The sequence below is a fragment of the Garra rufa genome, chromosome 23, assembly GCF_049309525.1.
Source record: "Garra rufa chromosome 23, GarRuf1.0, whole genome shotgun sequence".
Taxonomy (NCBI): Eukaryota; Metazoa; Chordata; class Actinopteri; order Cypriniformes; family Cyprinidae; genus Garra; species Garra rufa.
The window spans coordinates 11,817,328-11,844,585 of record NC_133383.1 but is presented as its reverse complement, the minus strand read 5'-3'; the positions used below and the strand labels follow the sequence as shown (position 1 = coordinate 11,844,585).

The following is a 27,258-nucleotide window of genomic DNA, read 5'->3' as shown; positions in this document are numbered from 1 at the left end:
ATCTAGATGGAGCTTTTTCAAATTTATGCAATACATTTTGGCACTTTTAAAGAGAATAAATGCTGGTAGATCTGTCTTAAACGCTTGTTTTACAGTTTTTTTATTTATTTAGACAACCCAAATAAAAGGCACATAAAACATTGCGCATGTTTACATAATTATTTCTGACAAACTTACATTTAAAAAAAATGTAGGAATGTTTTCCTTTCTGCTACTCAGAAAGCCTAGTCTTCATATATACAAAATTACCATTGTTAATGTACTAATACAAAAGTCTTATAAAAGGTTATTTTGCTTTTCTTTGCTCACATTGTCTATCTGTACTCTAAGATCTTCTGAGCTAAACACTTCTGTACAAACATATACATTCAACCGCTTTCACAGGGGCTCCAAAAATCATCCAGTTCACCAACTGAATCGAAACAAACGACGCTAGACTCAATTCAAAAATCTTCACTTCATTGGATTTCATAATTGGTTTCAATTTGGCAAATAAAAGAGGCAATTGTAATGCATCTAGCATGAAATGCATAAACGTGCATTCGCACTCTCCCACAAACTAAACTATGGAAACATGCTTTTGTTTGTTCTAGTGTGACGGGAGAATCAAACGCCTCGCACACGCACACAAACACACACACACACACACACACACACACACACACACACACACACACACACACACACACACACACAGATCAGGGATTCATTGTGTCTGATCAGGAAAAAGCATCCCCTTCCTGAGACTCAGTGCTGGGGTGGACGGCATCCATTCAGACACTCCAGATCGTCACATCACAGGTTGTGGCGGGAAAACTACCCACGAAAAAAAAATTTGCATACAAGTCGAATAATTAGTGTTTTCACTACAGCAGTCTCTTCTCTCTGGCATCTGCTCCATCCACAGGAAGCATGTAGAGGAAGTGGCTGACATAATGTACCTAAATTCCCTCACATTGATGGCAGAAACGTGTAGCGAGTGACGGCTCACTCTTCCTACTTATACTGTTCTGTTCTCATTAACACAGAAATATTCAACTCTTTAGTCCAAACAGACCCACCCACCACAGTGTAGAAATTTCCAGAGGCAGTCTGTAAACATTCTCCATCATTTCAGACTGAAGACCTGCTTTTATGTTAAATGGTGCTTCCGGGCTTTAAACTACAGGAAAATACTATCATCTACAGAATCCAAACCACTGGAGCCAAAATAAAAGGAGCAGGATGGTGCTGATCTTAAAATAGCACAAAACAAACCTAAAACAAGCAAAAGAAAATCTAAAACAAAACAAAAACTTAAAATAAAATTAAAAAAATCGAAGTGAAATATATTTACAAACAAACATGAATAATTCCAACGCATTTTTTCTGGAATTATTTAAGTTTGTTTCCTATTCTCAGCCCATTTATCTTTGCAGAACATTTTTTAGAATGGGGAGAACATGAAAACATTATATAAAAATACTAAAAATATGGTTATAAAATACTTTTAACAGGCAAAATCCAAATTAAAACTTCAAAGGGTGTCAACATGGTACTCCAACCAATAGATGGCGCTGTTTTAAGTGAGCTGGTTATCTACAGCTCATAAACCCTGTCCCAAATGGCACACTTGCCCTCCTCTGAGTTCACAGTTTGATGCGTAATGCAGCACAGACTGTTGTAGTTAGGGCTGGGAAAATAAACCGATGATTTACGAATCAAAAAAATAATTCTGTAACAATTCCAAGATTTTTCGAATGCATTGCGATTCTCTCTTGAATCGATTCTGAGCTTAGTTTTTAACAGCCGTACTCTGCTTGCTTACAATTTCGTACACGAACATGAACCTAAAATCATTCATGAAGTTCGAAAAGGTTGGGTGTTCACAGTGGGCTGTTTACTCGAGCTGCCCTCAACTAAAGATTTTTCTGGTCGACTAGTAGTCGTTCATTTTAAATTATTAGTCGACTATTAATTTAATAGTACGTTTATTAATAAACCATGTAACTCATAATAATGAGCCTTTTATTGCCTACATAGTCTAATAAGCGCTCAAGTGCATGCAAAAAAGCTTGCCACAGATATAATAATTATAAATGTGTCTGGGAAAAACAGCAAGGAGACTGCATTAATGTTTTAATAATTTAATGATAAACTAGGGCTTTTTTTGTTTTCGGTATAAGAGATAAAAACTGCGACACTGACTCGTCATCTCCACAGTAGTTATGTGACGTAATCGGAGAATATTTGTTTTCTCTTTGAATTGTTGACTTAAAAGTAAACATTGTACTCTCTATAGATATATTTTTCATGTCTGTAAGGCAAGTATGCACAGTTTTGAATTTTTGCACTTAAGTTTACAGAAACCAAGATGGCAGAAAGCACATCCTGTTTGCTGTAATTATTTTACAAAAGCGCAATGTTTCGTTGCTATTGTGAGTGCACACAAATGAACGTAGAGTCTTTACAGATTTGAAAGATGTGCTATTATTCAGCACAGACACTTCAATAGCCAGGGCTCTACAGTTCAACCATTTCACTTGCATTTGCGACTGAAAACTACTGCGTGCGACCATGAAAAAAAATATTTAGGAGCATCATGTGCAACTGATCTGATCAGCATAATTGTGTTTGCGCTGAGGGGAGCTTCAAAGGTTTTTGCAACGTTAAGTAATGCATCACAGACATATCTCACAAAAAGTCTAGAGACTAGAGAGAGTGTTCATTGTGCAGTGTAGAGAGTATAATGGAACTTTGTGAGATCACGATGAACTAAGAACTAAGACAGCTTTTAATGATTTTAAGGGAGTTTGTAAATGAGATATTGATGTAATACAACAGTTAAATAAACAAGAAGTTAATATTAAGTGACTTATATTATCTGACTATAACATTATGTCTGATTTTGCTATATTTCGTCATCAAAACTGGTCTAAAACAAGTCACAACTGAGCCCCTGCGCATCTCCATTCAAATACAGCGTTGTTTTGTTGAGTCAACGATTCAATTTCCCATTCATAAAGACTTGCTTTATTCCTGAATGAATTAGCTGTTTGAACAAATTAAATGAATGATATGATTCAGTAATTAAATCAGTGACTTGCCGCCACCTACTGTCAGATTTAGTTTCATTTTTAAAGTATCTTTTCAGTTATTTAAATTATTTAATATTGCTGTATTCGAAATTTTATATTTAAAACATTAGTCGCAACATGAATTTGAATTTTGAATTTGATTGCACTCATGCCACCTCTGAGCCTCATTAAACATATGAAAATACACCTACAAGCAACTTTTGTGTTCTTCTGTGCCACCTCTGTAGTTCAAATAAATTGTTAATACTGATTTCATTTGATTGGTAACTTATTCTAATTTCACTTGTTCTTCTGTTATTTTAATTAGAAATTTTAAAAAACTTATAAAATATAATTTTTAAAAATTTTGACATAAATGACATACTTTTAATAAAGTTGCTTTTATTAAAAGTAAGCGTAGAGCCCTGATAGCGCACATTTTTCTAGCTTAACATTAGTTGCTACTACATACATCTTTTAGAAGAAAAGCCATATTTGAGGTCGATGAATGATAGATGAGCGTTTGGATGTCCTGCCCGATGTATATTACCACATAGACCAGCTGTTAGCGGTCTGTCCGTCGCGGACTGCATGACTTCGCCACTTCCTGTGGATTTTATTTTTTTTTTTGCGACTAAGCGACTAATAAAATATTGGTCAACCAAGCCTCTTGTCGTCGATTAACGGTTAGTCAACTATTGGGTGGCAGCCCTAGTGTTTACATTTATCTGATTAACTAGATGAGAGCGTCATCTGCTGTTAAAAAGTAAGCTCAGAATTGATTCCAGAAAGAAATGTGATGCATTCAGAAAATCTCAGAATTGATCCGCAAACAGTGATGCATCTGTTGTGAAGTGTGCATCACTGTGCAAAAGGGAAGTTTTTGAGCACGTTTAAAATGACAAATGGGACACATCATGATATTCATATTTAGATAATACTGCCTCTTTAGACTAGGGATATGCTTTCAGTGCAAGACTCTCTTTCCTTCCTCCAAACGTTTTCTTCTGTATGCGAAAAGAAAACATGCGACAGCTAACAATGGCCACGTAAACAATAAGAGAACGAAGCTGCCCTCCCCTCAGAAAAACTGAAAAGTCGTAAACAGTGTCTTGACGAACACCATTAATAAAAAAGTTCTCTACTGTACCTCTTCAGAGTTGCCACACGTACAAGCGCACGCACACACTCACACCCCTGCGCAAAATCAAAATAATGCAAAAAATATTTTAAAAATCCTCCCTCGCAATGGAAGCAACAGTCCATTTCAAACGAATTTCCTTAAATACTGATTAGCAGGTTACACTTCAACATCATTGAAGAACCCACCGGCACTCTGCTCATTAAAAAAGTGTTCGAAATGCACATCAATTATTGCATTTGTCCTTAAAAACGTCTGTCGTCGGGGTTTGAAGTGCTCAGAGGAGCTTGCGAAATGCCCCGCTACAGCGCTGCTCAAAACGCAAACAAATTCAAAGGCCAGAGACAGTTGCAAATCCGTGCAAATCTTCTGCTAGTGTTGCAATGTAGCCAGGGGATGGGTTTGTTCACGCCACTCAGACGTCAGCAGCACGGCAGCCAGGGCAAGAATGCTGGTCAGCGCCCCCGGTTTTACCAGGGAGAAGACGGCAAGACTTGGGACAGGAAGGGCATGGTGTCCATAGGTCTCATGGCGATGTTGAGCGGGCCGCCGATGTTCATGGGCATGGGCGTGGTGATGGCCACCGGGTGGGCGATGTTCATGGGTGCTGTGGCTGGGATGTTGACAGATGCGATGTTCACGGGGCCGGTGATGGTAACCGGGTGCTGCAGGCTGACGGGGGACGTGATGTTGACCGTGTTGGTAGAGATGTTCATCTGGGCTGCTATGGTAACGGGGTTGCTGGTGTTGCCGCGGTTCATTACAGAGGTGATGGGGGCTGTGACCGAGACCGGCGTAGTGGAGGCAGAGATGCAGACTTCAGAGTTGTCTGTGGAGCACAGACAAAGAGACAGGAGAAGCGTTAAAGCATGTGTTGTGGGTTTGTGTGTATTCTGTTCCCAAACTCTCTGGGTGTTTAGACTGGTGTGGCAAAACCTAGACCAACAGATACATGTGAGCATTTCTGATACAACTTCCTGTTATCAACAGCGGAGACAGAAAAGAGCAAACTGTTATTGTGTGTGCATATCTGCTTTTCCACTTTTTTTTTTTTCGCTTCATTTTTACCTTTTCGGAGCCCTGAGTGGTTCCACTGCCAATCTCCTACTTAGAAACAAACAGAGGGTTATGATGGGCAGACAGCTGCCTGCTGTGATGCATTATGGGACTTTTATCAATGCAGGGCTGCAGCATTTATGCTCAGTGTGAATTCAGACATGACTATCGTGTCAAAATCTGATTTCCATTTAATGTGAATGTTGCAGGTTCAATACAGGTTAAGCTCTATTGACAGCATGTAGGCGTAAATTATCTTTATCCATTATAAGGGTATTACTGTTAACAATGCTACCAATTTTTTTTGTGTTTTACGATATAATAGTATATAACAATATAATTTGTAATTGTAATATGTAATACAGTTTATATGTAATAAAGTTTACATACACCTTGCAGAATCTGCAAAAAGTTCATTTGTTTACCATAGTAAGAGGGATCATACAAAATGCATGATATTTTTTATTTAGCACAGACCTGAATAAAATATTTCACATAAAAGACATTTACACACAGTCCACAAGAGAAAATAATATTTCAAATTATTATTTATAAACGACCCCGTTCAAAAGTTTACATATACCTGAATGATCCACAGCTGTGTTTTTTTTGTGGTAGTTGTTTATGAGTTCCTTGTTTGTCCTGAACAGTTAAACTGTCAGCTGTTCTTTCAGGTTCCACAAATTCTTTGGTTTTTCAGCTTTTTTGTTTATTTGAACCATTTTCAACAATGACTGTATGATTTTGTGATCCATCTTTGCACAACTGAGGGACTCATATGCAACTATTACAGAAGGTTCAAGCACTCACTGATGCTTCAGAAGTAAAAACTTTGCATTAAGAGTCAGGGGGTAAAAACTTTTTGAATTTATTTTGTCTTCTGTAGTTTCTGAAGGGCATTTCTAAATAAAAAAAATATTATATTTAGGCAAAATAAGAAAAATGTACACATCTTCATTCTGTTCAAAAGTTTACACCCCTGGCTCTTAATGTATTGTGTTTCAATCTGAAGCATCAGTGAGCGTTTGAACCTTCTGTTATAGTTGCATATGAGTGCTTCAGTTGTCCTCAGTGTGAAAAGGTGGATCTCAAAATCATACAGTCATTGTTGAAAAGGGTTCAAATACACAAAAATGCTGAAAAACCAAATGATTTGTGGGACCTGAAGAATTTTCTGAAGAACAGTGAGCAGTTTAACTGTTCAGAAGTCAGTTGAACTATCACTAAACGACAACGGAAAAAAAAAAAAAAAAAAAAAAGTGCGTTTCATTCAGGTAACAACACAGTATTAAGAATCAAGTGTATGTAAACTTTTGAACGGGGTTATTTTTATAAATTCAATTATTATATCTCATATGGACTATATGTAAACGTCTTTTATGTTAAGTATCTTATTCAGATCAGTACTAAATAAAAAAATGATAAAAAACATGCATTTTGTATGATCCCTCTTATTTTGGCAAAGTAATTAACATTTTGCAGATACACCAAGGTGTACGTAAACTTTCGACTTAAACTGTATTTGTATATAGAATAACTAAATTTGCAAATAATTTTATTTGTTTTTAACTGAGGTGAGAGAAAATAATATTAATATAATATAAAACCGATATAGAAAAACATGTATATAGTTATATTTTAATATCACATTTTTAATATTATTATACTATATAAAAAAATTACTTTTAATTTACTTTTAATAAAATATTATTACAAAATAATATTCTGTGGTAATCAACAACATGGTCACAGATTCTGTCGATAAAGAGAGAATTTGTCTTGAAACCAAAACATTCAGAGATTTAAGTTACTGAAATATACAATTCGACTAAATTCTATCATTCTACGAAAACAAAAAAATTCACAATTCACTATAACAAATTGAGCTAATCATGATCAAGACATGCTAAAAAACTAAACTACATGACAGTGATAGATTATGGGATGGGGATCAGTGGGTTAATTCATGAAAAAAATTGACTGAAAAGGACACATAAATAGTGCAACAGCTCTGAGACAAACTGAGATCTAAGGCACGAATTTGGGCGAACTCTACCCATTAAATTCTAATTAAAGTAAACGACAGAACAAATTTCCAGAGTACTGCTGACCTCTTTTCATTCTTGCAGTAGATCTGCCCCCTTGACCTACTCCTGACCCTGTCGTACACATCTTTAGAAAGAATCCGGCTCAGTCCGAGCAGTTTCTGCCTAAAGCGAAGCATTGGTCTTCTACACTGACATGCTTGACTAACTTTAGATCTGAACAAACGAGTCAAATGCCATGACCAATGAAACATGATGGACTGCACAACCAAAAAAATGTCTAAACAACTCTGAAGAATCCAAGTGAAGCAATGCCGAACAAACATAAATAATGCCAACGGCACAGGACTTTGAATAAAAAAGCCAAGTAAACCTTGTTCAAGTATCATTCTGAACAGAAACACAAAAAATTCTTTAAATGGCTCTCATGTCTACTTTACAGAGACTTCACTACCAAGATTCTTTGTGCTTCATCAGATATCCATTTTTTCCCCATCTAAGATTGGCTTCTAAAACCTGCTTTTGTCAAACCAGGAACCTGTAACATAACAGGCCAGGAATGGGATAATGTCCAAAACTAAGTTTCCAGAATAACTTGTGACGTAATGAAAGCATGGAAATAAATTACTGTGGATGTTAAAATATGTTCTGAAAACTTGTGGGAGACCACAAAGGAACATCATTTATTGTAAACAGATTACGCTGTCATTCTGGTCATTTAAAAATCTCCTAACGGAGCAGGAAAAGAAAAGTCACCTCTCATAACCTACTGCACTTAAGTATGTGGGAGAGTTTGGAAGCTGAAGGGACAGAAAAGAGAGTTTAGAGGAAAAGATGTGTTCATGTGTTAGTAAAACAATGCTAGTTCTAGAGCTACATGAGTCACCCAGAGAGGCTGGGAGAGTCGTTGTACGCACTACCGGCTGATTGGCCGTTGGGCCAGCCAATCACGTTTCACTTACCTTTGTTACAGGCGTTGTTGAAGTTGCTCTGGCCGTGTGTTTTTAAGTGGCTGGTGATGTAGGCGGCGCTCAGCATCTTTCCGCACACGTTACAAGTGACTTTCCCTTCGTGCCGAATCATATGCGACCGAAGTCTGTCTTTGGTGGCAAAGGCTGATGTACAGGCCTATTACAGACATGCAGAATTACATTATTTTATGCTCAAATTCAATCAGTTTTCTTTAAGTTATCCAAATTGATGTAAACTACATTTTTATTTCAAAAAGTCATCAATATTTAAGCGATAGTTCACTCAAGAATGAAAATTCTGTTATTGATTTTTCATCCTCATGTCGTTCCAAACCCGTAAGACCTTCGTTCAACTTCGGAACACAAATTAAGATATCTTTGATGAAATCCGAGAGCTTTCTGACTCTGCATAGACAGCAACGCAACTGACACGTTCAAGGCCCAGAAAGGTAGTAAGAATGTTGTTAGAACAGTCGATTTGACATCAGTGGTTCAACAGTAATTTTATAAAGCTACAAGAACACTTCATGTGCGCAAAGAAAATGACTTATTCAACAGTTTGAATAACAGTTCATTCACAAAAGTACCACGACATATGCGTGTGATGTTGCTGATGCAGGAGTCGTGTTATGACAATAAGACTTTAATTTTGTTTTCTTTGTGCACAAAAAAAAAAATTCTCGTAGATTCATAAAATTAAGGTTGAACCCTTGACTATTTTATCAATGTCTTTGCTACCTTTCTGGGCCTTGAATGTTGTGTTGCTGTCTATGCAGGGTCAGAAAGCTTGGATTTCATCCGAAATATCTTAATTTGTGTTCCGAAGATGAACAAAGGTCTTGAGGGTTTAAAACGACATGAGTGTGAGTAATTAACAGGTGTAATATCTCTTTAACCCTTTTACAGTTGGAACCTACCATCTTTTGATTGCCAGCAACTAAAGATCCTAAGAGTTGTGAGGCTCAACTGCATAAATTGGATAAATGGGTTCCAGTTCTTACCGTTACTTGGCATTTGAAAGGTCTCTCTGAAGAATGAACATGCTTCACATGGCAGCTGAGATGGTCAGGCCTGAAAGGAAAGGGAAAAATGAAATACACAGCAAGGAAGAAAACAGCATTATGTCTCTGTAACAGCCACTGGATTTTGGGACCAGCTGCATCTGTGTGCACTTCAGAGAACAAAACCAGCAGGCTCAGGTGCTGTACTTTGCCTCTGAGAGACAGTTTTGACGAGTCCGCCTCTGAGCTGCAGATTCATCAGGTGCCGTGAGCTAGAAAGCATGCTTGCAGATGTGGCTTACAGTAAATAGTGGCCTACACCAGCAACTATTCACTGTTCACAGCTGCTAACAGAACACAAACTGATGCTGCTTTCACACTAGAGGTTTTGGAGTGAACTGGGGCTGTCACGATTACTCGATTCAATTGTGACCCTGGACCAAAAAACCCTCACAAGGGTCAATTTTTGAAACTGATATTTATACGTCATCTGAAAGCTGAATAAATATTAGGGCTGCACGATAAATCGCGTGCAATTGTCATGTGCATTCTATCGGTAAACTCGGTTTTGTGATTAGTAGTAAATCTCTATCATGTGCATTCAGATGGAGCGGCGTTTAATACACAGAGCCGTAGATTAACGACAAGCTACACAAAATCATGTTAATAATTAAGAGCGCTTAAGAACGCGATATTGCGTAGCTTGTCAGTAATCTACGGCTCTGTGTATTAAACGCTGCTCCATCTGAATGCACACGATGGAGATTTACTACTACTCACAGAACCGGCTTTACTGACGAGATGTGCATGACAATCGCATGCTATTTATTGGGCAGCCCTAATAAATATGCTTTGCATTGATGTATGGTTTGTTAGCATGGTACAATATTTGGCTATTTGAAAAAATGAAATCTGAGGGTGCAGAAAAAATCTAAATATTGAGAAAGTTGTCCAAATAAAGTTCTTAGCAATGCATATTACTCATCAAAAATGAATGTATTGTATTAATGTATTGTTGGCTATTGCTACAAATATACCCATGCTACTTAAGAGGTTGGAGCACTTGATTTAAAAAAAAAAAATTGGTTGCATTTTGTCCATGTCAAGTAACCAGCAAAATACAGGAAGTGATGCATTCCATGAACGAGAATTTATGAAACGCATTATTAGACCGTTTCCCAAGGCTGCATGATACATTAAACCAATTTAGTTTCTATTTTTTTACAATTTATAATCGACAGATTACAGGATTACCAAAATAATTGTTAGTGACAGCCCTAGTGCAAACATACTGTAAGTTCGACTGCCCATACTGTTTGCGTACTGAATTATTATTAGGAAGAAAACATTTTCCAACTCAAGGTGCACAAAGTGGCATAAAACTATTATTATTATTTTTAGAAATTAAGAGTTTTATTTGGTATGTGTGAATATGATCAAAAGTGACAGTAAAGACATTCACAATGTTACAAAAGATTTCTATTTTAAATAAATGCTGTTCTTATGAACTTTAATATTCAAAGCATCCTGAAACAGTTTCAGTTTCCACATAAATATTAAGCAGCACAACTGTTGATAATAAGAAATGTTTCTGAGCAAAAAATTATGCTGAAAATTCAGCTTTACCATCACAGGAATAAATTACATTTGAATATACATAGAAATAGAAAATGGCTATTTTAAATTGTAATAATATTTCATAATAGTACAATTTTACTGAACTTTTAATAAAATAAATATGGAATGATAAACTATAATAAATCTAAAACTAAATCCATAAAAAACAAAATGCACTAAAATAACTAAAACTGAAATAAACATTACCGACAAAGAGACGTGAAGTAAAAAAAAAAAATGAAAACATACAAATAAAAACAAACCAATAATAATAATTATAATAGTCAAGCAGTATCTATCAACCAAATAATAATATAATAGTTTCAAGTAGTATCTATTTTAGTAATACTAAAATAACACTTTCTAACTATTAGATTGAAACTTTTGCAACCTCAAAACTTCCTCTCATACTCATAACGAAAGTATTTTGCAATCTTACTACAATTTGGAACAAAATAACGCAGTGAAAGCAAATGAAGACGAAGATGTGAAGGAGAACAATTAAATTCAGGTTTAAAAAATGCACTACATATGAGCCTGACAAGACCTGCCGGAGGAGACCGGGACATTTTGTTTTCAGGTGGTGTTCTCAGGAAAAGCCAGAGCTCTAAAAACAGCTCCTTTTATCTCTGCGCTATGACTTGTGTCAGTGCGTGATTAATAATCCGAGGATTAATTTCAGGGATAGCGAGGCCTCTCCCGACGCTTTCCCGGATATTCAGGGACGTTATAGACGAGCTATAGACGAGACTCCTAAAGCAGCCGTATGTCTGCGGCCCCTGAGTGACTCAAAGGAAACCCCAGCGCTGATCCTCTAAGACAGAACAAACAGGAGGGAAGGAGGGAATAACAGAGGAATAAGAGCACCCCCTCCTCCTTCTGTTCACGCAGACCCTCGGCATGCTGGGCCCTACAAAGGCAGCCAGTCAGATCCATTCACAACAACTATAAATCAGCCAGCAGCAGCCAATAGGAACGAGACGACATTAACATCATCAGAACAGCAGATGGTGGATTCAGCTCGAGCTTTGAACACATATTTCAACAGACAATATTAAATGCACTGACATCATCAGAATCCACAAACAGCCTTGTTTCATGCAGGATGGAAATGAGTCATATTCGCCATTAACGCATATTCTAATATTGTTTACAGAGAAAATATCTAGATATTTGTACCGATTTATATTAAGAACTGGTTCTTATTTAGAATCAACATTAAATTAAATTAAAAAACAATATCCATGATGTTTGGTTTCATTAACAATTATACCAAGCTACTAAATCTACAGTGCAAAAAGATGCTTTTTAGCGCCGTTCTGAGTTTGTAGTCTAATTCAGGCTAAATCTGCTTGAAATAATCCAATGAGAATCAAAATCAAAAAAATGTTTAAATTAAACAGTAAAAAGAAGTCAGTCTCAAATCAAAGTAGTTTATGATTATTTTTTCATTTCCAACTTGAAACGAACTGTTACTGAACTCAAAACCTTTAAGAGACGAATCAGTTTATTGTACAATACAATTAGTGTATTTAAAAGATATATTTAGAAATTAAAAACAACAAGTTTGTTGTAATAAATGACAATAACTACAATGCTAAAAATTAAACACACTACTTGTCATAAAAGTCTCTTATGTTCACCATGGTTGCAATTATTATTAAAATCACAGTGAATACCCTTTTTTTATTGTTGTTTATTTCTGTTATGGCAAAGCTGAATTTTCATTACTCCAGTCTTCAGTCACATGATCTTTCAGAAATTATTCTAAAATGCAGATTTGCTGCTCAAGCAGTAATAATTATTTTTTTAACAATTTTTGTTGAATTGAACATTCATAGGAACAGCAATTGTTTAATACATCCTTGCTGAATACAAGTATTTGTTTAAAAAAAATTGTGAAATATTATTTCGATGTAAAATAACTGTTTTCTATGTGAATATTATCAATGTTGAAAACAGTTATGCTGCTTAATATTTTGTTGGAACCTGTGATACTTTTTTTGGGATTCTTTAATAAATAAAAAGTTAAAAAGAACAGCATTTATTTAATATATAAATCTTTTATAACAATATAAACTACCATCTAAAAGTTTGTGGTCAGTAAATTTTTATTCTCCCTTTTTTTTTGAAAGAAATTAATACTTTAATTTAGCAAGTATGTGTTACATTGATAAAAAGTGATAGCAAAGACTTTTTTTTAAAGAATTGTTAGAATAGATTGCTATTTTGAATAAATGCTGTTCTTTTTAACCCTTTAATCATCAAAAAAATTCTGAAAAAATAAAATAAATTTAAGCAGCACAACAGTCCCAACACTGATAATAAAAGTAAAAGTAAAAAATATTCAGCAGTATATGTTATAAAAAAGAGAGGAAATGCTATAAATATAATTACAGAACCAGAGTTGTTAATTGGAATCTAAAATAGAATCATTAAATGCCCAATATCAAAAACAAATCTAAGCTAACTGGAAGCTTACTTACTTACTTAAAATAAATAAAATAATTAAATCAAACCGCCAAAATAAATCTGTTTACAACAATAAATAGGCACATAATCATATAAAACACTAAATAAAATTAATAGAATAAGATAACATTTTAATAATAATACAAAAACATATTAAATTAATAAAATAAAATACAAATAATAAATTAAGAAAAATTAAAACAACAGGATGTAATAATACAACTGGAATACTAAATAGAATAATAAAATAAATAAATACCCCCTCAAATAAATCTGTTGATAAATAAATAAACACATAAATACTAGTATAAAATACTAAATGAAGTGAAGAGAATAAGATAATAATAATAAAAAAACAACAGATTAATCAAATAAAAAAAACAAATAATAATAATAAAAATAATAAACTAAGCAAAATTAAAATAATAGGATGAAATAATAATAAAATAAAAAATAAGCTAAGCTAGCTAAAAAAAAAATGCAAAAGCTTTACTTACCTCGAGAAGCCCTTTCCACACACAGAACAGACATAAGGTTTGTGGACGCCTCCATCGTGTGAGCGCACATGGTACGTCATGCGATCTTTCCTCTTAAAGCGCTGCTGGCATATAGGACACTCGAACGGTTTTTCATCCGAGTGCGACAGCTTGTGACGGTTCAGATGGTAAACGTCCCGAAAGGCTTTCCCGCACATTTCACAGCCGTGATTCTTCTTTACGGGCTTGGGTGGCTTTTTGGGGGCACTGTGTTGGTTCACATTGGACATGGACGTCGAGGACATGATGGTTGAAGCGGAGGATGTGGAAGTGGTCGCCGTAGAAAGGATGCCAGCGACGGTTGAGATGTAAGAAGGATCGCCCGTGGTCTCGCGGGGCATGGTGGAGATGAGTGGGACCATGGTGGGTGCCGCTTGCGCCGTCTTCTTGGGTCTGGACACCATTTTGATGCCGGTGTGGCAGGACTCGTGCCGGCGGAGGTGGTAGCTGTCGCGGAAGGCCTTGTTGCAGTAGCCGCAGATGAACGGCGTCTTGCTCTTGTGCTCTTTCTTGACCACGGGCATTGGACCACCTCCTCCGGCATTGCCACCCCCTCCTCCCCCTGTCCCGCTGGCTACGTTGTCCTTTAGGAGCTCTGCTGCGCTGACGGGAGGCTTGTGGTCCAGAGGAATGGGCATCACAGGCTTCTGGTCCTGCGGCTCAGAGTTTAGCAGTGGCAGCAGGCTGTTCGGGGCCACCTGGTGCTGGTGGTGAAGGGCTTCATTAGCCTGCTGGAAGGAGAAGACAGAACCACGCAGGGGGGTTAAAAACAGTGACACACTGACCAAAAAAAAAAAAAATTGCAATATTGACTAAACTTATGGCTGATAAAAATGTGCTAGAGAGAGAGAGAGAGAATTTCTACACTTAATAACTGAAAAAAATAATTAATAGTAGTAAATATTAAATAAAATTAATAGAATAAGATAAAATTTGAATAATAATTAAACATACATTAGATAAATGAAATAAAAACAAATAATAATAATAATAAAAGTAAAATAAAATAATGAAAATAATAAAAATGGAATACTAAATCAAATAGATAGATCAAATAAAATTCCAAAAATAAATCATTTTAAAACTGCTATCTGGCAAAATAAATAAATAAACAAAAAGACATAAATTAAAATAATATTATTAACATAAAATTAATAGAATGAAATAACATTTTAACAATTATAAAACATATATTTGATTAATAAAATAAAATACAAATAATAAACCAAGTAAAATCTAAATAATAGAATGAAATAAATAAAATGGAATACTAAATAAAAAAAAAAATAAAATGCCAAAAATAAATAATTTTGAAACGGTTATCTGTTTTAAAAAAATAAAATAGACACATAAATACTAGTGTAAAATACTAAGTAAAATGAATAGAATGAAATTAAATTTAAATAATAATAGAAAATATATTAGATTAATAAATAAATAAATGTAATAATGAAATAATAAAATAACCCCCCCCCCCCCCCAAAAAAAAAAATTATTTTAAAACTTATCGGTTTAAATAAATAAATAAATAAATAAATAGACATAAACAATAGTATAAAATACTAAATAAAATTAACAGAATAAAATCAAATTTGAATAATAATAAAAATATATTAAGTAATAAAATACAAATACAAATAAACTAAGTAAAATTAAAATAATAGAAAGAAATTAATAAATGGAACACTAAATAAAATAGAATAATGAAATAAATAAAACCCAAAAATCTATCATTTTAAAACTGTTATCTGTTGAAAAACAAATAAATAGACATAAATATTAGTACAAAACACTAAATAAAATTAATAGAATGAGAAATAATAATAATAATAATAATAGAATATATATGCACACATAAGCACATATTCGCTTTTGCACAGATACACTGGTTTTACTTTTATTTTACTTTTCCTCAGGTAAAAAAAAAAAAATCTCAGGAGAATTTAACTCTGGGGCTCCAGTGCGTTTGAACAGAGATGAAACACTCTGATCCCACGGATGTAGATGATAAAGTCCATCTTGCACAGAGTTGCTGTGTGTGTGTGTGTGTTCTGTGTTCCCATCAGCACTTCCGGCAGCCTGTGGGGTGACTAACGATGAGCAGAAGTTCAGGAATGAACACACACGCTCACGTTACATACATACAAACACACACTGGACACGACAGCTGGCAGGAGGAAGAGGCACTCCATTGAGAAACTTCTCATTAAATCAAATGAGTCAAGTTTCTCCCTCTTTAACCACAGAACTGCATGCTGGGCTAATGACTGGACTCAGAATTCCTGATTCAGAATGATTCACAGTGTTATCAAAAGTGTCATCGGGGCCCCAAACTAATGACACAGATTACGCTGCAGTCGTGATAGAGCACACGCTGGCATGAACGCTGGGTACAGGGCAAGAGGCTGTGCGCTCTGATTAACTGAACTCAAAAACAACGCCGGGCCGATGAGGAATCTAAATCTGGCCGCCGTAAACCGATCTACTCCTGGTTCTTCATGTGACTGCAAAATTAACCGTAACACAAGTAAGATGATTCAGCGGGTCAGGAACAAACTCAGCTAAACCTGTGAACGAGATGATGAGGAGATGCAGCATTTACACTACAGATAGTTGTGTTCGATGGACATTAATATACATCAATGGATAAATGGAAGAGCTGCGTGATTAATCGTTAAAAGATCGCGATCTTGATTCTATCACCTACTTATTTCTAAATGACAACAATTTGTCTGTTTATTAAACCTTTGATAAAGTCATACCGGAACATTCGAAAACTATGAGAACGAGATGAGAGTTATTATATTTAGGCATTAAACCGCTTCACAAGTCTTTTCAACCATTTATAGTTATGATATAAATCACCGATGTTTACAAATAAATACAAAATAAATCTGTTGAAAGTAATTTTTGCTTCAAATTGGTGCTTCAAATAACGTTTGTTGAATACAATGTTGATTACATTGTTTCTCCGCTAGGTGACGAAAAGATTTGAGTGAGTCACTGAATCGTTTATTCAAGAGATTCGTTCAAAAATGCTGATTCAATCAGTAATGAAACAAATGATGCATCAAAGAGTCACTTATTCGTTCATTCAACAGATTTGTTCAAAAACGCTGATTCAGTAATGTAAGCAAATATTCAGTAATTCAGTAACGAAACAAGCAAAGTATTTATGAGCGAGTTATTGAATTGTTCATTCAAGAGATACGTTCAAAAGTGCTAATTCATTTGGTAATGAAACAAGCGAAGTATATATGAGTGAGTCACTGAATTGTTTATTCAAGAGATTTGTTCAAAAATGCTGATTCATTCGGTAATGAAACAAGCTAAGTATTTATGAGTCACTGAATCATTCATTCAAGAGATTTGTTCAAAAACACTGATTCATTGAGTAACGAAACAAGCGAAATATTTATGAGTAAGTCACTGAATCATTCATTCAAGAGATTTGTTCAAAGAACGCTTATTCATTCGGCTATGAAACAAGTAAAGTATATATGAGTGAGTCATTGAATTGTTCATTCAAGAGGTACGTTCAAAAGTGCTAATTCATTCGGTAATGAAACAAGCGAAGTACATATGAGTGAGCCACTGAATTGTTTATTCAAGAGATTTGTTAAATGCTGATTCATTCGGTAACGAAACAAGCTAAGTATTTATGAGTGAGTCATTAATAGGGTTGGGTATCGTTTGAATTTTATCGATTTCGATTCCGATTCCACTTATCGAATCCGATTCTTTTCGATTCCCAGTTTCGATTCCAATTTAGTAAAAAAACAACAACAACAACAAACACAAAAGTCAAACATTAATATATCAAACATGTTTATTTTCAGTGCTAGCTTGCAACATATTATTTTATTACAGGGGTTCTCAACCTTTTTTTTTTATATCAGGGCCCCCTTCTTCTCGGGTCAATTTTGCAAGGCCCCCCTATGCCTGACATTTCCTCTAAAAGTGTTTATTTTTTAACCTTTTTTATTAACCTAAACATTTGTTTTGCCTTTTTATTTTTCTCCTGCATGTTATAAAAAAAATCTAACAAACTTTAAATTAAAGCTATACTTTTGAATTTAAAAGAAAACCCTCTGCTCTAACTTTTTAACATGAATATACATATACAGATTTAAAGCACCTAAATTATTTAATTCAGACTTTCTTCACAACTTCAGAGTACTCTTTCTTAAGTGACTGAATATCTACTGTTTGTATTTATTATAAAATAAACATATAAATTAAAAATACAGTAATTGTAAATCTGTTTATGCTGGTGCTCATACGTGCATAAACACCACTGACCCTTACAAGATCCACCTCTATGGGAAAGCATTCATTATAAAAAACTAACAGGACATTCATTTTGAAAACTATGCAAATATTTTGAAATTTCACGCAAAAATACTAAGGATCAGAGTCCCGAAAGCATGAATAGTTTGTGAATCAACAGCGGACTTACGCGTGCCTTATGTACGACTCTGATATACAAGAAGGAATACATTAGGCACGCGCGGGTTTATTACTATTACTCTGATCATCTTTGCCTTTACATTACCGGGTGGGTTTGTTTCATGCAGCCAAGAGATGAAGTAGATACCGGTCTTCCCGCGGAGGTATAAGTTACTTTTATGTGGGCTTTTGCGGGACGAAATAACATTTATTCCTTTTGGAGCGGGCAGGCGCAGGACTAAAATCTGTCCCTTGAAGATCTCTAAGATGAAGTTTGCGTGCAGCGGTAGATTTGTCTTCGGTTTTTACAAAGCGTAGACACACTTTTAAACGCTTACCGCGATCCATCTTATCGACTGATGTTTACATTTCCACGTAAGGTCCTGGCAGATTGCACGCGCGGAAGGTCCTGTTAGATCACTAGATGGAAAATTGCACCCAGGAATCGAAATGAGGAATCGAAATTTTAATTTTATAACAAGTATCCGATTCTTTATCTTAAGTATCCGATTCCAGAATCGGAATCGATTTTCGATTCCCAACCCTAGTCATTAAATACATAATTTAAAGATTTGTTCAAAAACGTTCATTCATTTGGTAATGAAACAAGCAAAGTATTTATAAATGAGTCACTGAATCATTCATTCAAGAGATTTGTTTTAAAAATGCTGATTCATTCGGTAACGAAACAAGCAAAGTATGAGTCACTGAATCATTCATTCAAGAGATTTGTTTTAAAAATGCTGATTCATTCGGTAACGAAACAAGCAAAGTATGAGTCACTGAATCATTCATTCAAGAGATTTGTTCAAAAACGCTTATTCACTCTGTAATGAAAAAAATTTAAAGAATTTAAGTAATTCACTGAATCAGTCATTCAAGAGATCTGTTCAAAAACGCTGATTCATTCGGTAATGAAAATTTTTTTTTAAAAACAAACAAGCAAAGTGCCCAGTTTTAAAAAGTAACGCATAAGTAATGTAATGAATTACTTTCCATGAAGAGTAAGTAATGCAATTAGTGACTTTTTTAGGGATGTAATTAATGTATTTTTTTAGGGAGTAATCCAATATTGTAATGCATTACTTTTAAAAGTAACTTTTCCCAACACTGTTTATGAAAGAGTTAAATCGTTCATTCAAGAGATTTGTTCAAAAATGTTGATTCATTCAGTGATGAAACAAGTGAAGTATTTATGAGTGAATCATTGAATCATTCATTCAAACGTTTTTTAAACAATTCATTCAAATTAATAAAACCTTTTTGAATAGACTGCAGCAATTCATATTTTGTCACAGCCTCTAGTAAATTACATGTTATTTTGCTGATGGTGATTCTCAAATCAATAAATGGAAAACATGACTTTCACAAATACAACAAAGAATAAAGAAATGATTTGAAGTCTACATCTGTGAAAGCCACAGCATTTTAAAAATGTATGATGCAATTTTATGATGTGGTTTTGTGACACAATACTGACGCACTGTCCAATTACAACTCAAAAAGTGCATACTTTCCCATTATGAGTGAATAATTTATTTTCAGAGCATAGAAGTATGTGAATTGGGATGCAGCCAGCTTGAACACACAGCAAAACCCACCTTGCAGGCCTGGAAACTGAGGTGGATGTTTGTTTGTTTGTTTACTGAGGCTTCTGGGAGGCTGGACGCACTCCTTTAGTTCTCCCTTACACACACAGAGCAGCGTGAGGGATTTGTTTACACAGCCAGGGGCAAAAGCTTACAGACACTCACTGCTAACCTACATCCCAACCACCTGCCCCGGCAGACACTGATCTCTGAGCCACAACACCAGGACAAACGAGAGGGAAAATAATATATACGATCACAAACACATCAACTGCCAAACTGGGAGTTTGTGGACATGTATAAAAGTTAAATCCAATGCATTTACAAACAGTCCTAACGAAGTGGTTAACCAAAATGAATCCAACTTCTCAACCACAGCCTGAGGCGCTTAAAATACCCGATAAAGTGCGGCAAACGCCCTGTTCACCCGCTATTGATGTTCAATGGAGCATCTAAAACAGGCACAGCCCCCACAAACCACAGAAACAGCCCCAAACCAGCTTGGTAAAAAAAAAAAAAAAACCTTACCCAACCGCACACAACTAATGAGCAAAAATCAGATGTAGGTTTTAAACCATGAATGAAGTCAGTGAAAGGTCAAAGGTGGTTATTAGGACTCAGCCCCTGAAGGAACGTCTTCCCCTCTCTTGATAAAACAACAAGGCCTGTCAATTCTCAGAGGCAAAGGAAACTAAGAATGGGTTCACTAGTTGCCCTACAAACTAATTGATTATTGAACTGGACTAGTTCATTTATAAAAAAACTATTATTTCTGAACTTAATAAAGAGGGTTTTAGCATGCTGACAGTGTTCTTAAAGGGCTAGTTCACCCAAAAATGAAAATCACCCTACGATTTACTTACCCTCAAGCCATCCTAGGTGTATATGACTTTCTTCTTTCAGACAAATGTAATTGGAGTTATATATATAAAAAAGTTTTATAATGGCAGTGAACTGGTGTTGAGATTTTGAAGTCCAATAAAGTTCATCCATCCATCATAAAAAGTACTCCACACGGCTCTGGAGGTTAATAAAGGACTTCTGAAACAATTTGAAGCATTTGTGTAAGAAAAATATCCATATTTAAAACTTTATAAACCATAATTTCTTCCGCTAACTGCGGATGACGTAGGACGTAGGTGTAGCGTAATCTCTTGTGAGAATATGTACAAGTTTTGTTTAAGCAAAGGAAAGCCAGTCTCCTCTTGGCTTATATCAGAATCCTCGTTGTGTACTTGTTTTTGGGTGAACTTTCCCTTTAAAGAGAGAGTTGTTGTCTCTCAAATGTCAGAATGACTATAATAGTTTTGTGCAAAAAAGGTATTTTGATATTTATTTCATGGTCATTTGATGAATATTTGGCTTGCAAAGTATTGCATTGCTTGTTGTATACAGTATTTTATATATATACTGTATATACTAAAAAAAATGACAGTGTTCTTAAGGTCTTAAACCAGCACAGTCTCAAATTTGATTAGTCGTGTGCAAAGAAGTCTTTCTTTCAAAGCACTGCATTCAGTCTGTGTTTGTGTGTTATTTTTTATTAAAATGTACAAATGTAGACAGGTGTTTGTCAAGTAAAAATAGCTTTAAAAAAAATCAGAAAATGTAATTCTATAGCCATGATCTCCTGACTAGCCTTTATGGATGCGTTTAACATTTCAAGCTTCTCAGAAGCAGAAGTTGTGATACTTCTATGATGGTAAATGCAAACGACAACACATATCAGTTTTGCATTCCCGTTTGCTCCAGTATTGAAAAATGTGACATTACAAATAAGGAAAAAATATTATGCTGGTCAGAAGAGAGAAAGATGTCAAATTTGCCTTCAGCTGCTGTATTAGAAACACTATTTTTTTTGTGATTGAAGGTACCAAAACCAAGTATAGTGTTATATTAAATATTTTCAAAATGAAAACATAAAAACTATATTTATGATGTTAATAACACACCATCACAGTCTGTGAAAAGGGTTCATTAGTTGATTTTAAAACTATATAATTTTGCACGTTCTTAATCAGGAGCAAGTGATGCAGTTTGGTCTCTGCAGACGCAGCGAAAAGAGGACACCGCAATTAAGATGCGCGCTCTCCTGCAATCACGGAGAGGGCAGGGTTAAATACCTGACCTCTCGCATTCAGCGTCATCCATCCATCTCGCAGGGCTGACCGCGACGCAGGCAGACGCAGGACAAGAAAAATGAACGCTTCTTTCTGCTCCTTATTTCATCTGCTCTATTGTGATGGACACAAATCGGAGCGGGGATGCCCTCACGGATCTGCAGGGGGTCTTTGTGCGGGAGTCTTCTCTGATTTGGTTCCTCTATTCATGAGGAGAACTGCATATCTACACACACATATTCACACACAGACACACATACACACACACCTGCTCGCTCACTTCCTTATAGCATCCTAGTCATCAGTTTACTGGGTACATCTGGGGATGCGAGTCTAGACTAGGCCGCTGCGTGCATATGTGTGTGTGTGTGTGTGTGTGTGTGTGTGTGTGTGTGTGTGTGCGTGAACTTTGTGAGCGTGTGACGCAGAATGACTGTAGCCCTGCTGCGTCTTCACGCCACTCTGACAATTTTGATACAAATCGGCTCTGAAGGCTGAGGTCAGTGTAACGTAAATAACAGAGAAAACGAGTTCAGCGAGAGAATAAGGAGTTTTGAAAAGCCAGCGGCCGCACAATGGCGATCCGCAACGGGCCCGGGCTGGATGCTGAAACACATGGTAATTCATTTTCGAGTAAAGCTTTCTTAAATTTGAATTTGAAAAGAAACAGCAAAGAAGAAAGGGTGATTAAACGGGCAAAAAAACAGTACAAAAGGAACAGGGAGCTTGTGGGAAGGCGAACAGCTCATAACACTACACAACCCAGCTGTTTACAACTATTAGACCCTAAAGGACAAATCCCAATGCATAATCTCCCTGCAGTTCACACATTTTCACAGATGCATGAGGCTTGTGTTTCACTGGGACTGGGGTGGGCGGTATAACCACAATCTTACATCATGCTATGAGATATTATATCACGGTAACTGCATACATTAAAATAATTTTTGCTGGATTCAACCCCATAATGTTGAATATATTACATAATCATAGCATATGTCTGTTTTTGTCCATATAAAATAAATAAATGAAAGGCAATAAAATAATTTACTATTTTTCTAAATTTTCTATCATTTTTTTCAATAATCAATTGATGAATTTATTGAAAAGAATTCAAAATAAACAAACACTAATTGTATTTTTTTTCTCCTTCAATATTAATTATTGATTTGAATGCTTGCATATACTGGCATTTATACTTGATGGATGCAAATTCGAAGATGAATTTCATAATTTTGCCATCAGTGCAAAAACACATATAGGCAAGTGCTGGGTAACAATTAATCGTGATTAATCGCATCCTAAATAAGTTTTTGTGTGCATAATATATGTGTGTGTACTGTGTATTTATTATGTATATATAAACACACACACATGCATGTATATTTAAGATAAATATGTTATGATTATATATTAAATACATTCATATATAATATAAGTTATATGAATATAAATATATACATGTAAATATTTTTTAAATATATACTGTATGTGTGTGTCTTTACATATATACACATATTAAATATACACAGCACACAGATATATACATTATATAAACAAAAAAGTTTATTTGGGATACGATTAATCACGATTAATCATTGCCCAGCGCTAGATGTAACACAGCTAAAATCGAGGCTGTAATACATTATAAATATAAGTCACTGTGAAAGAACCTTTGAAAAAAAAATTGTGGTATAAATAGTAAAGCTGCAAAACGATTAGTCGCGATTAATCGATTCAAAATAAAAGTTTATGTTTGCATACTATATGTGTGTGTACTGTGTATATTTATGTATATAAAAACTAACACATACGTGTGTGTGTATATATATATATAAAAGTCAGATTTATCTAAAATATTTATATATATTTTTTATATATATATATATATATATATATATATATATAATTTGAATACAAGTGTTTGCATTCAAATATTTTTTTAAATACATATATGTGTGTTTATTTATATATAAATATTAAATATACACAATACACACATATACGTGACCCTGGACCACAAAACCAATCTTAAGTGGCATGGGTATATTTGTAGCAATAGCCAAAAATACATTATATGGGTCAAATTTATCGATTTTTCTTATGCTAAAAATAATTAGGATATTAAGTAAAGATCAGGTTTCATGAAGACATTTTGTAAATTTCCTACCATAAATATCAAAACTTAATTTCTGATTAGCAATATGCATTGCTAAGAACTTCATTTGGACAACTTTAAAGGTGATTTTCTCAACATTTGGATTTTACTGCACCCTCAGATTCCAGTTTGTCAAATAGTTGTATCTCAGCCAAATATTGTCCTACCCTAACAAACCATACATCAATGGGACACTTATTTAGTCAGCTTTCAGATAAAAAAATGACCCTTATGACTAGTTTTGTGGTCCAGGGTCACATATATTCTATGTATGTAACATAAGCTTTTATTTTGAATCGATTAATTATGACTAATTGTTTTGCAGCTTTAATAAATAGTAAAACAGATTGGTCTGTTGACACATTCATACTGTTTCTTGATATATAGTATCACACCACCTGACCCTAACGGTGACGCTGTATGAAACATTTGAGAGAGTATCCCAGCAAACATTTCCACTCTGGTGAGTCGACTGAGGCATTGACTCCAAAAACATTCTCAGATGAGCAATGCTCACATCCCAGACGGTCGGACGTCACCACTTTCATTCATCATGAAAATTTCATCTTCAGCACAAGTAAATATGAAAGCCTAAAGCTGTTAGGCAGGAACACTAAAGGCAAGAAGCGAATGGGCCCCGCAGATGACAGAGCAGGTCTGATGTGTGTCTCGTCTGCGCTGTGCGTCTGATCAACAAATGAAGGATGTTTTATGAGTCAGTGACTCATGAGTCACAAACCTACCTCAGCTTGGTGATAAATAGATTACGGGAATTCTACTTTCTCTAGGCTACACTAGGTCATGACAGGTCACGACGAGACTATCTGTCTAACAACCGATTACTGAGGTCAACTAGTTTAACTTAAACCAAGTCGGCATTTAAAAAGTACATCCCTAGACACCTGAATGATATGCCCACCCACTGAAATGATTCACCTCAGAAAAGCTTCTGCAGTCTCACCAAGTTCATGACTAAAGCTCAACTCACCACTTTCACTATGATGCTCTATCAAAAACACAAGCTGCCTGACCAATCAGAGTGAAACAGCTGCTCTACCTGCCACAGGTTTCAGCCTGATCTGTAATAATCTGAATCTCTTTTCGATTAGAAAGAAACAAACTTTGCAAAACTGTGTGGCGGCATGTGTCACATTAGATCAAACTTGTCTATCTCACTTCCCGAGGACTGACTGTGAAATGACTCAGTCGTGCAGCACTTCAAGGGCAAAACAGGACCTCAAACATCCATTGCTTATGGAAAAATGATATCTTGCAAATCAATATCAGCTTTATCTGAGGTTATTAAGTAAAAAATAAAGTGAAGTATGGTTCACAATGTTACATACACTATTACACATGTAATACATAACACATAAATGTGACCCTGGACCACAAAACCTGGGGTATATTTGTAGCAATAGCCAAAATTACATTGCATGGGTCAAAATTTTTTATTTTAATTTTATGCCAAAAATCATTAGGAAATTAAGTAAAGATCATGTTCCATGATGATTCTTTGTAAAATTCCTACTGTAAATATATCAAAATGTAATTTTTGATTAGTAATATGCATTGTTAAGAACTTAATTTGGAGAACTTTAAAGGTGATTTTCTCAGTATTTTGATTTTTTTGCACCCACAGATTCCTGATTTTCAAATAGATGTATCTCGACCAAATATTGTCCTATCATAACAAACCATACATCATTAGAAAGCTTATTTATTGAGTATTCATATGATGTATACATCTCAGTTTTGTAAAATTTAACCTTATGACTGGTTTTGTGGTCCAGGGTCACAAATGCAAAGTAAAGAACAGTTCAGTAAACTCATCCATATGGCTCAACATGTGCTGAAAACAAGTTCCCCAGAATAATTTATAGCAGCAGTACTTACAGTAAAACTCTCACTAACATCAAAAGCTCTGTGATCACAAGGCATGATAAATAGGATCTTCAAAAATATTAATATACATGTATCCTGCAGCAGAAAATCATACAGAGGAACCAGGTGCAATTCAAACCAATGAAAGGTATAATGAATAGCAGAAAGTTAAACGAAAGCCCGGAGGATAGAAGTGACTAAGAAAGCAAAATGCAATCCAACTGAACACCTCATAAAGAGAGTTTAAATGTGAACAAGTTTTCAGGATCTGAGTCACTACAGCAGCTTATTATTACACTGATTTTTGCTGTTCCAAAGCTGATAGATAGATAGATCCCACCCCTTTTGACTAAGGACTATCTTTGACTTTTGCTGTAATAAATAAGTTATAATTTTACAATATATGAGGTTTTTATTACTTACGTTTTTTGAAAGTATTTACTTGTTTTCTGTAAATATTTTATTTAAAAAAATTTTTATATATTTTTCATGACTATGGGAACCTTAGAGGTACAGACAGAGACAGATGGAGGCAGAGGTGGAGAAAAACAAAAAGAGAGAGGAATTGATGATGAAGAGATGATCTGATCTAGAGAAAGAGAAAAATGGAGAGATAGGTGGACACAGAACAAACAGAGAGACTGACAGAGGTGCAAACAGACTGAAATATCTATAAAGAAGTTAACAGAGAGATGAATGAACAGACGGGAATAGAGGAAAAGATAGATGGAAGAGAGATGAAGAGTGACAGGGTAACAGAGAAATATAGCGGGATAGATGGAGTGCACACAGAGGAGTAAACAGGGGGACAGAATAAAAGAGAGTAACAAACTGATATACACAGGGCTGCATATATAGAGTCAGATAAGAAAGCTAAAGAGGGATACAGGGTTAGATATACAGAAATAGAGGGGTAAACACAGAGATTGAGTGTTACTACATCTAGAGAGGGAGCGCAGCTGGGCGCCCGGGACTCATCTACTATTGTTTTGCTCCAACTGCGCCTTTTCAAATATCTCTGTTCAGAAAGCAGACTGAAGTGGGCAGGCCGGTAGCGTGGGTGAGCGGAGCGCGGACGGCGTGCGAGTGTAAATGTGCGTGTGTGTTTAAGAGAGAGAGTTTCTCACCTGGAATAAGAAAGAGCTCCAGCTCTGCTCCATCAT

General features: G+C 35.3%; 1 protein-coding gene across 1 annotated transcript; it reads right to left on the bottom strand.

The window, feature by feature from the left end:
• Positions 1-72: 72 nt before the first annotated feature.
• Positions 73-27,258, bottom strand: vezf1a (vascular endothelial zinc finger 1a). Its single transcript, XM_073829216.1, has 5 exons — positions 27,223-27,258; positions 13,857-14,626; positions 9,271-9,340; positions 8,261-8,426; positions 73-5,026 (listed from the first exon to the last, which is right to left on the bottom strand). The coding sequence occupies exons 1-5, from the start codon at positions 27,256-27,258 to the stop codon at positions 4,668-4,670; spliced, it is 1,401 nt and encodes a 466-aa protein (XP_073685317.1). The 3' UTR covers positions 73-4,667.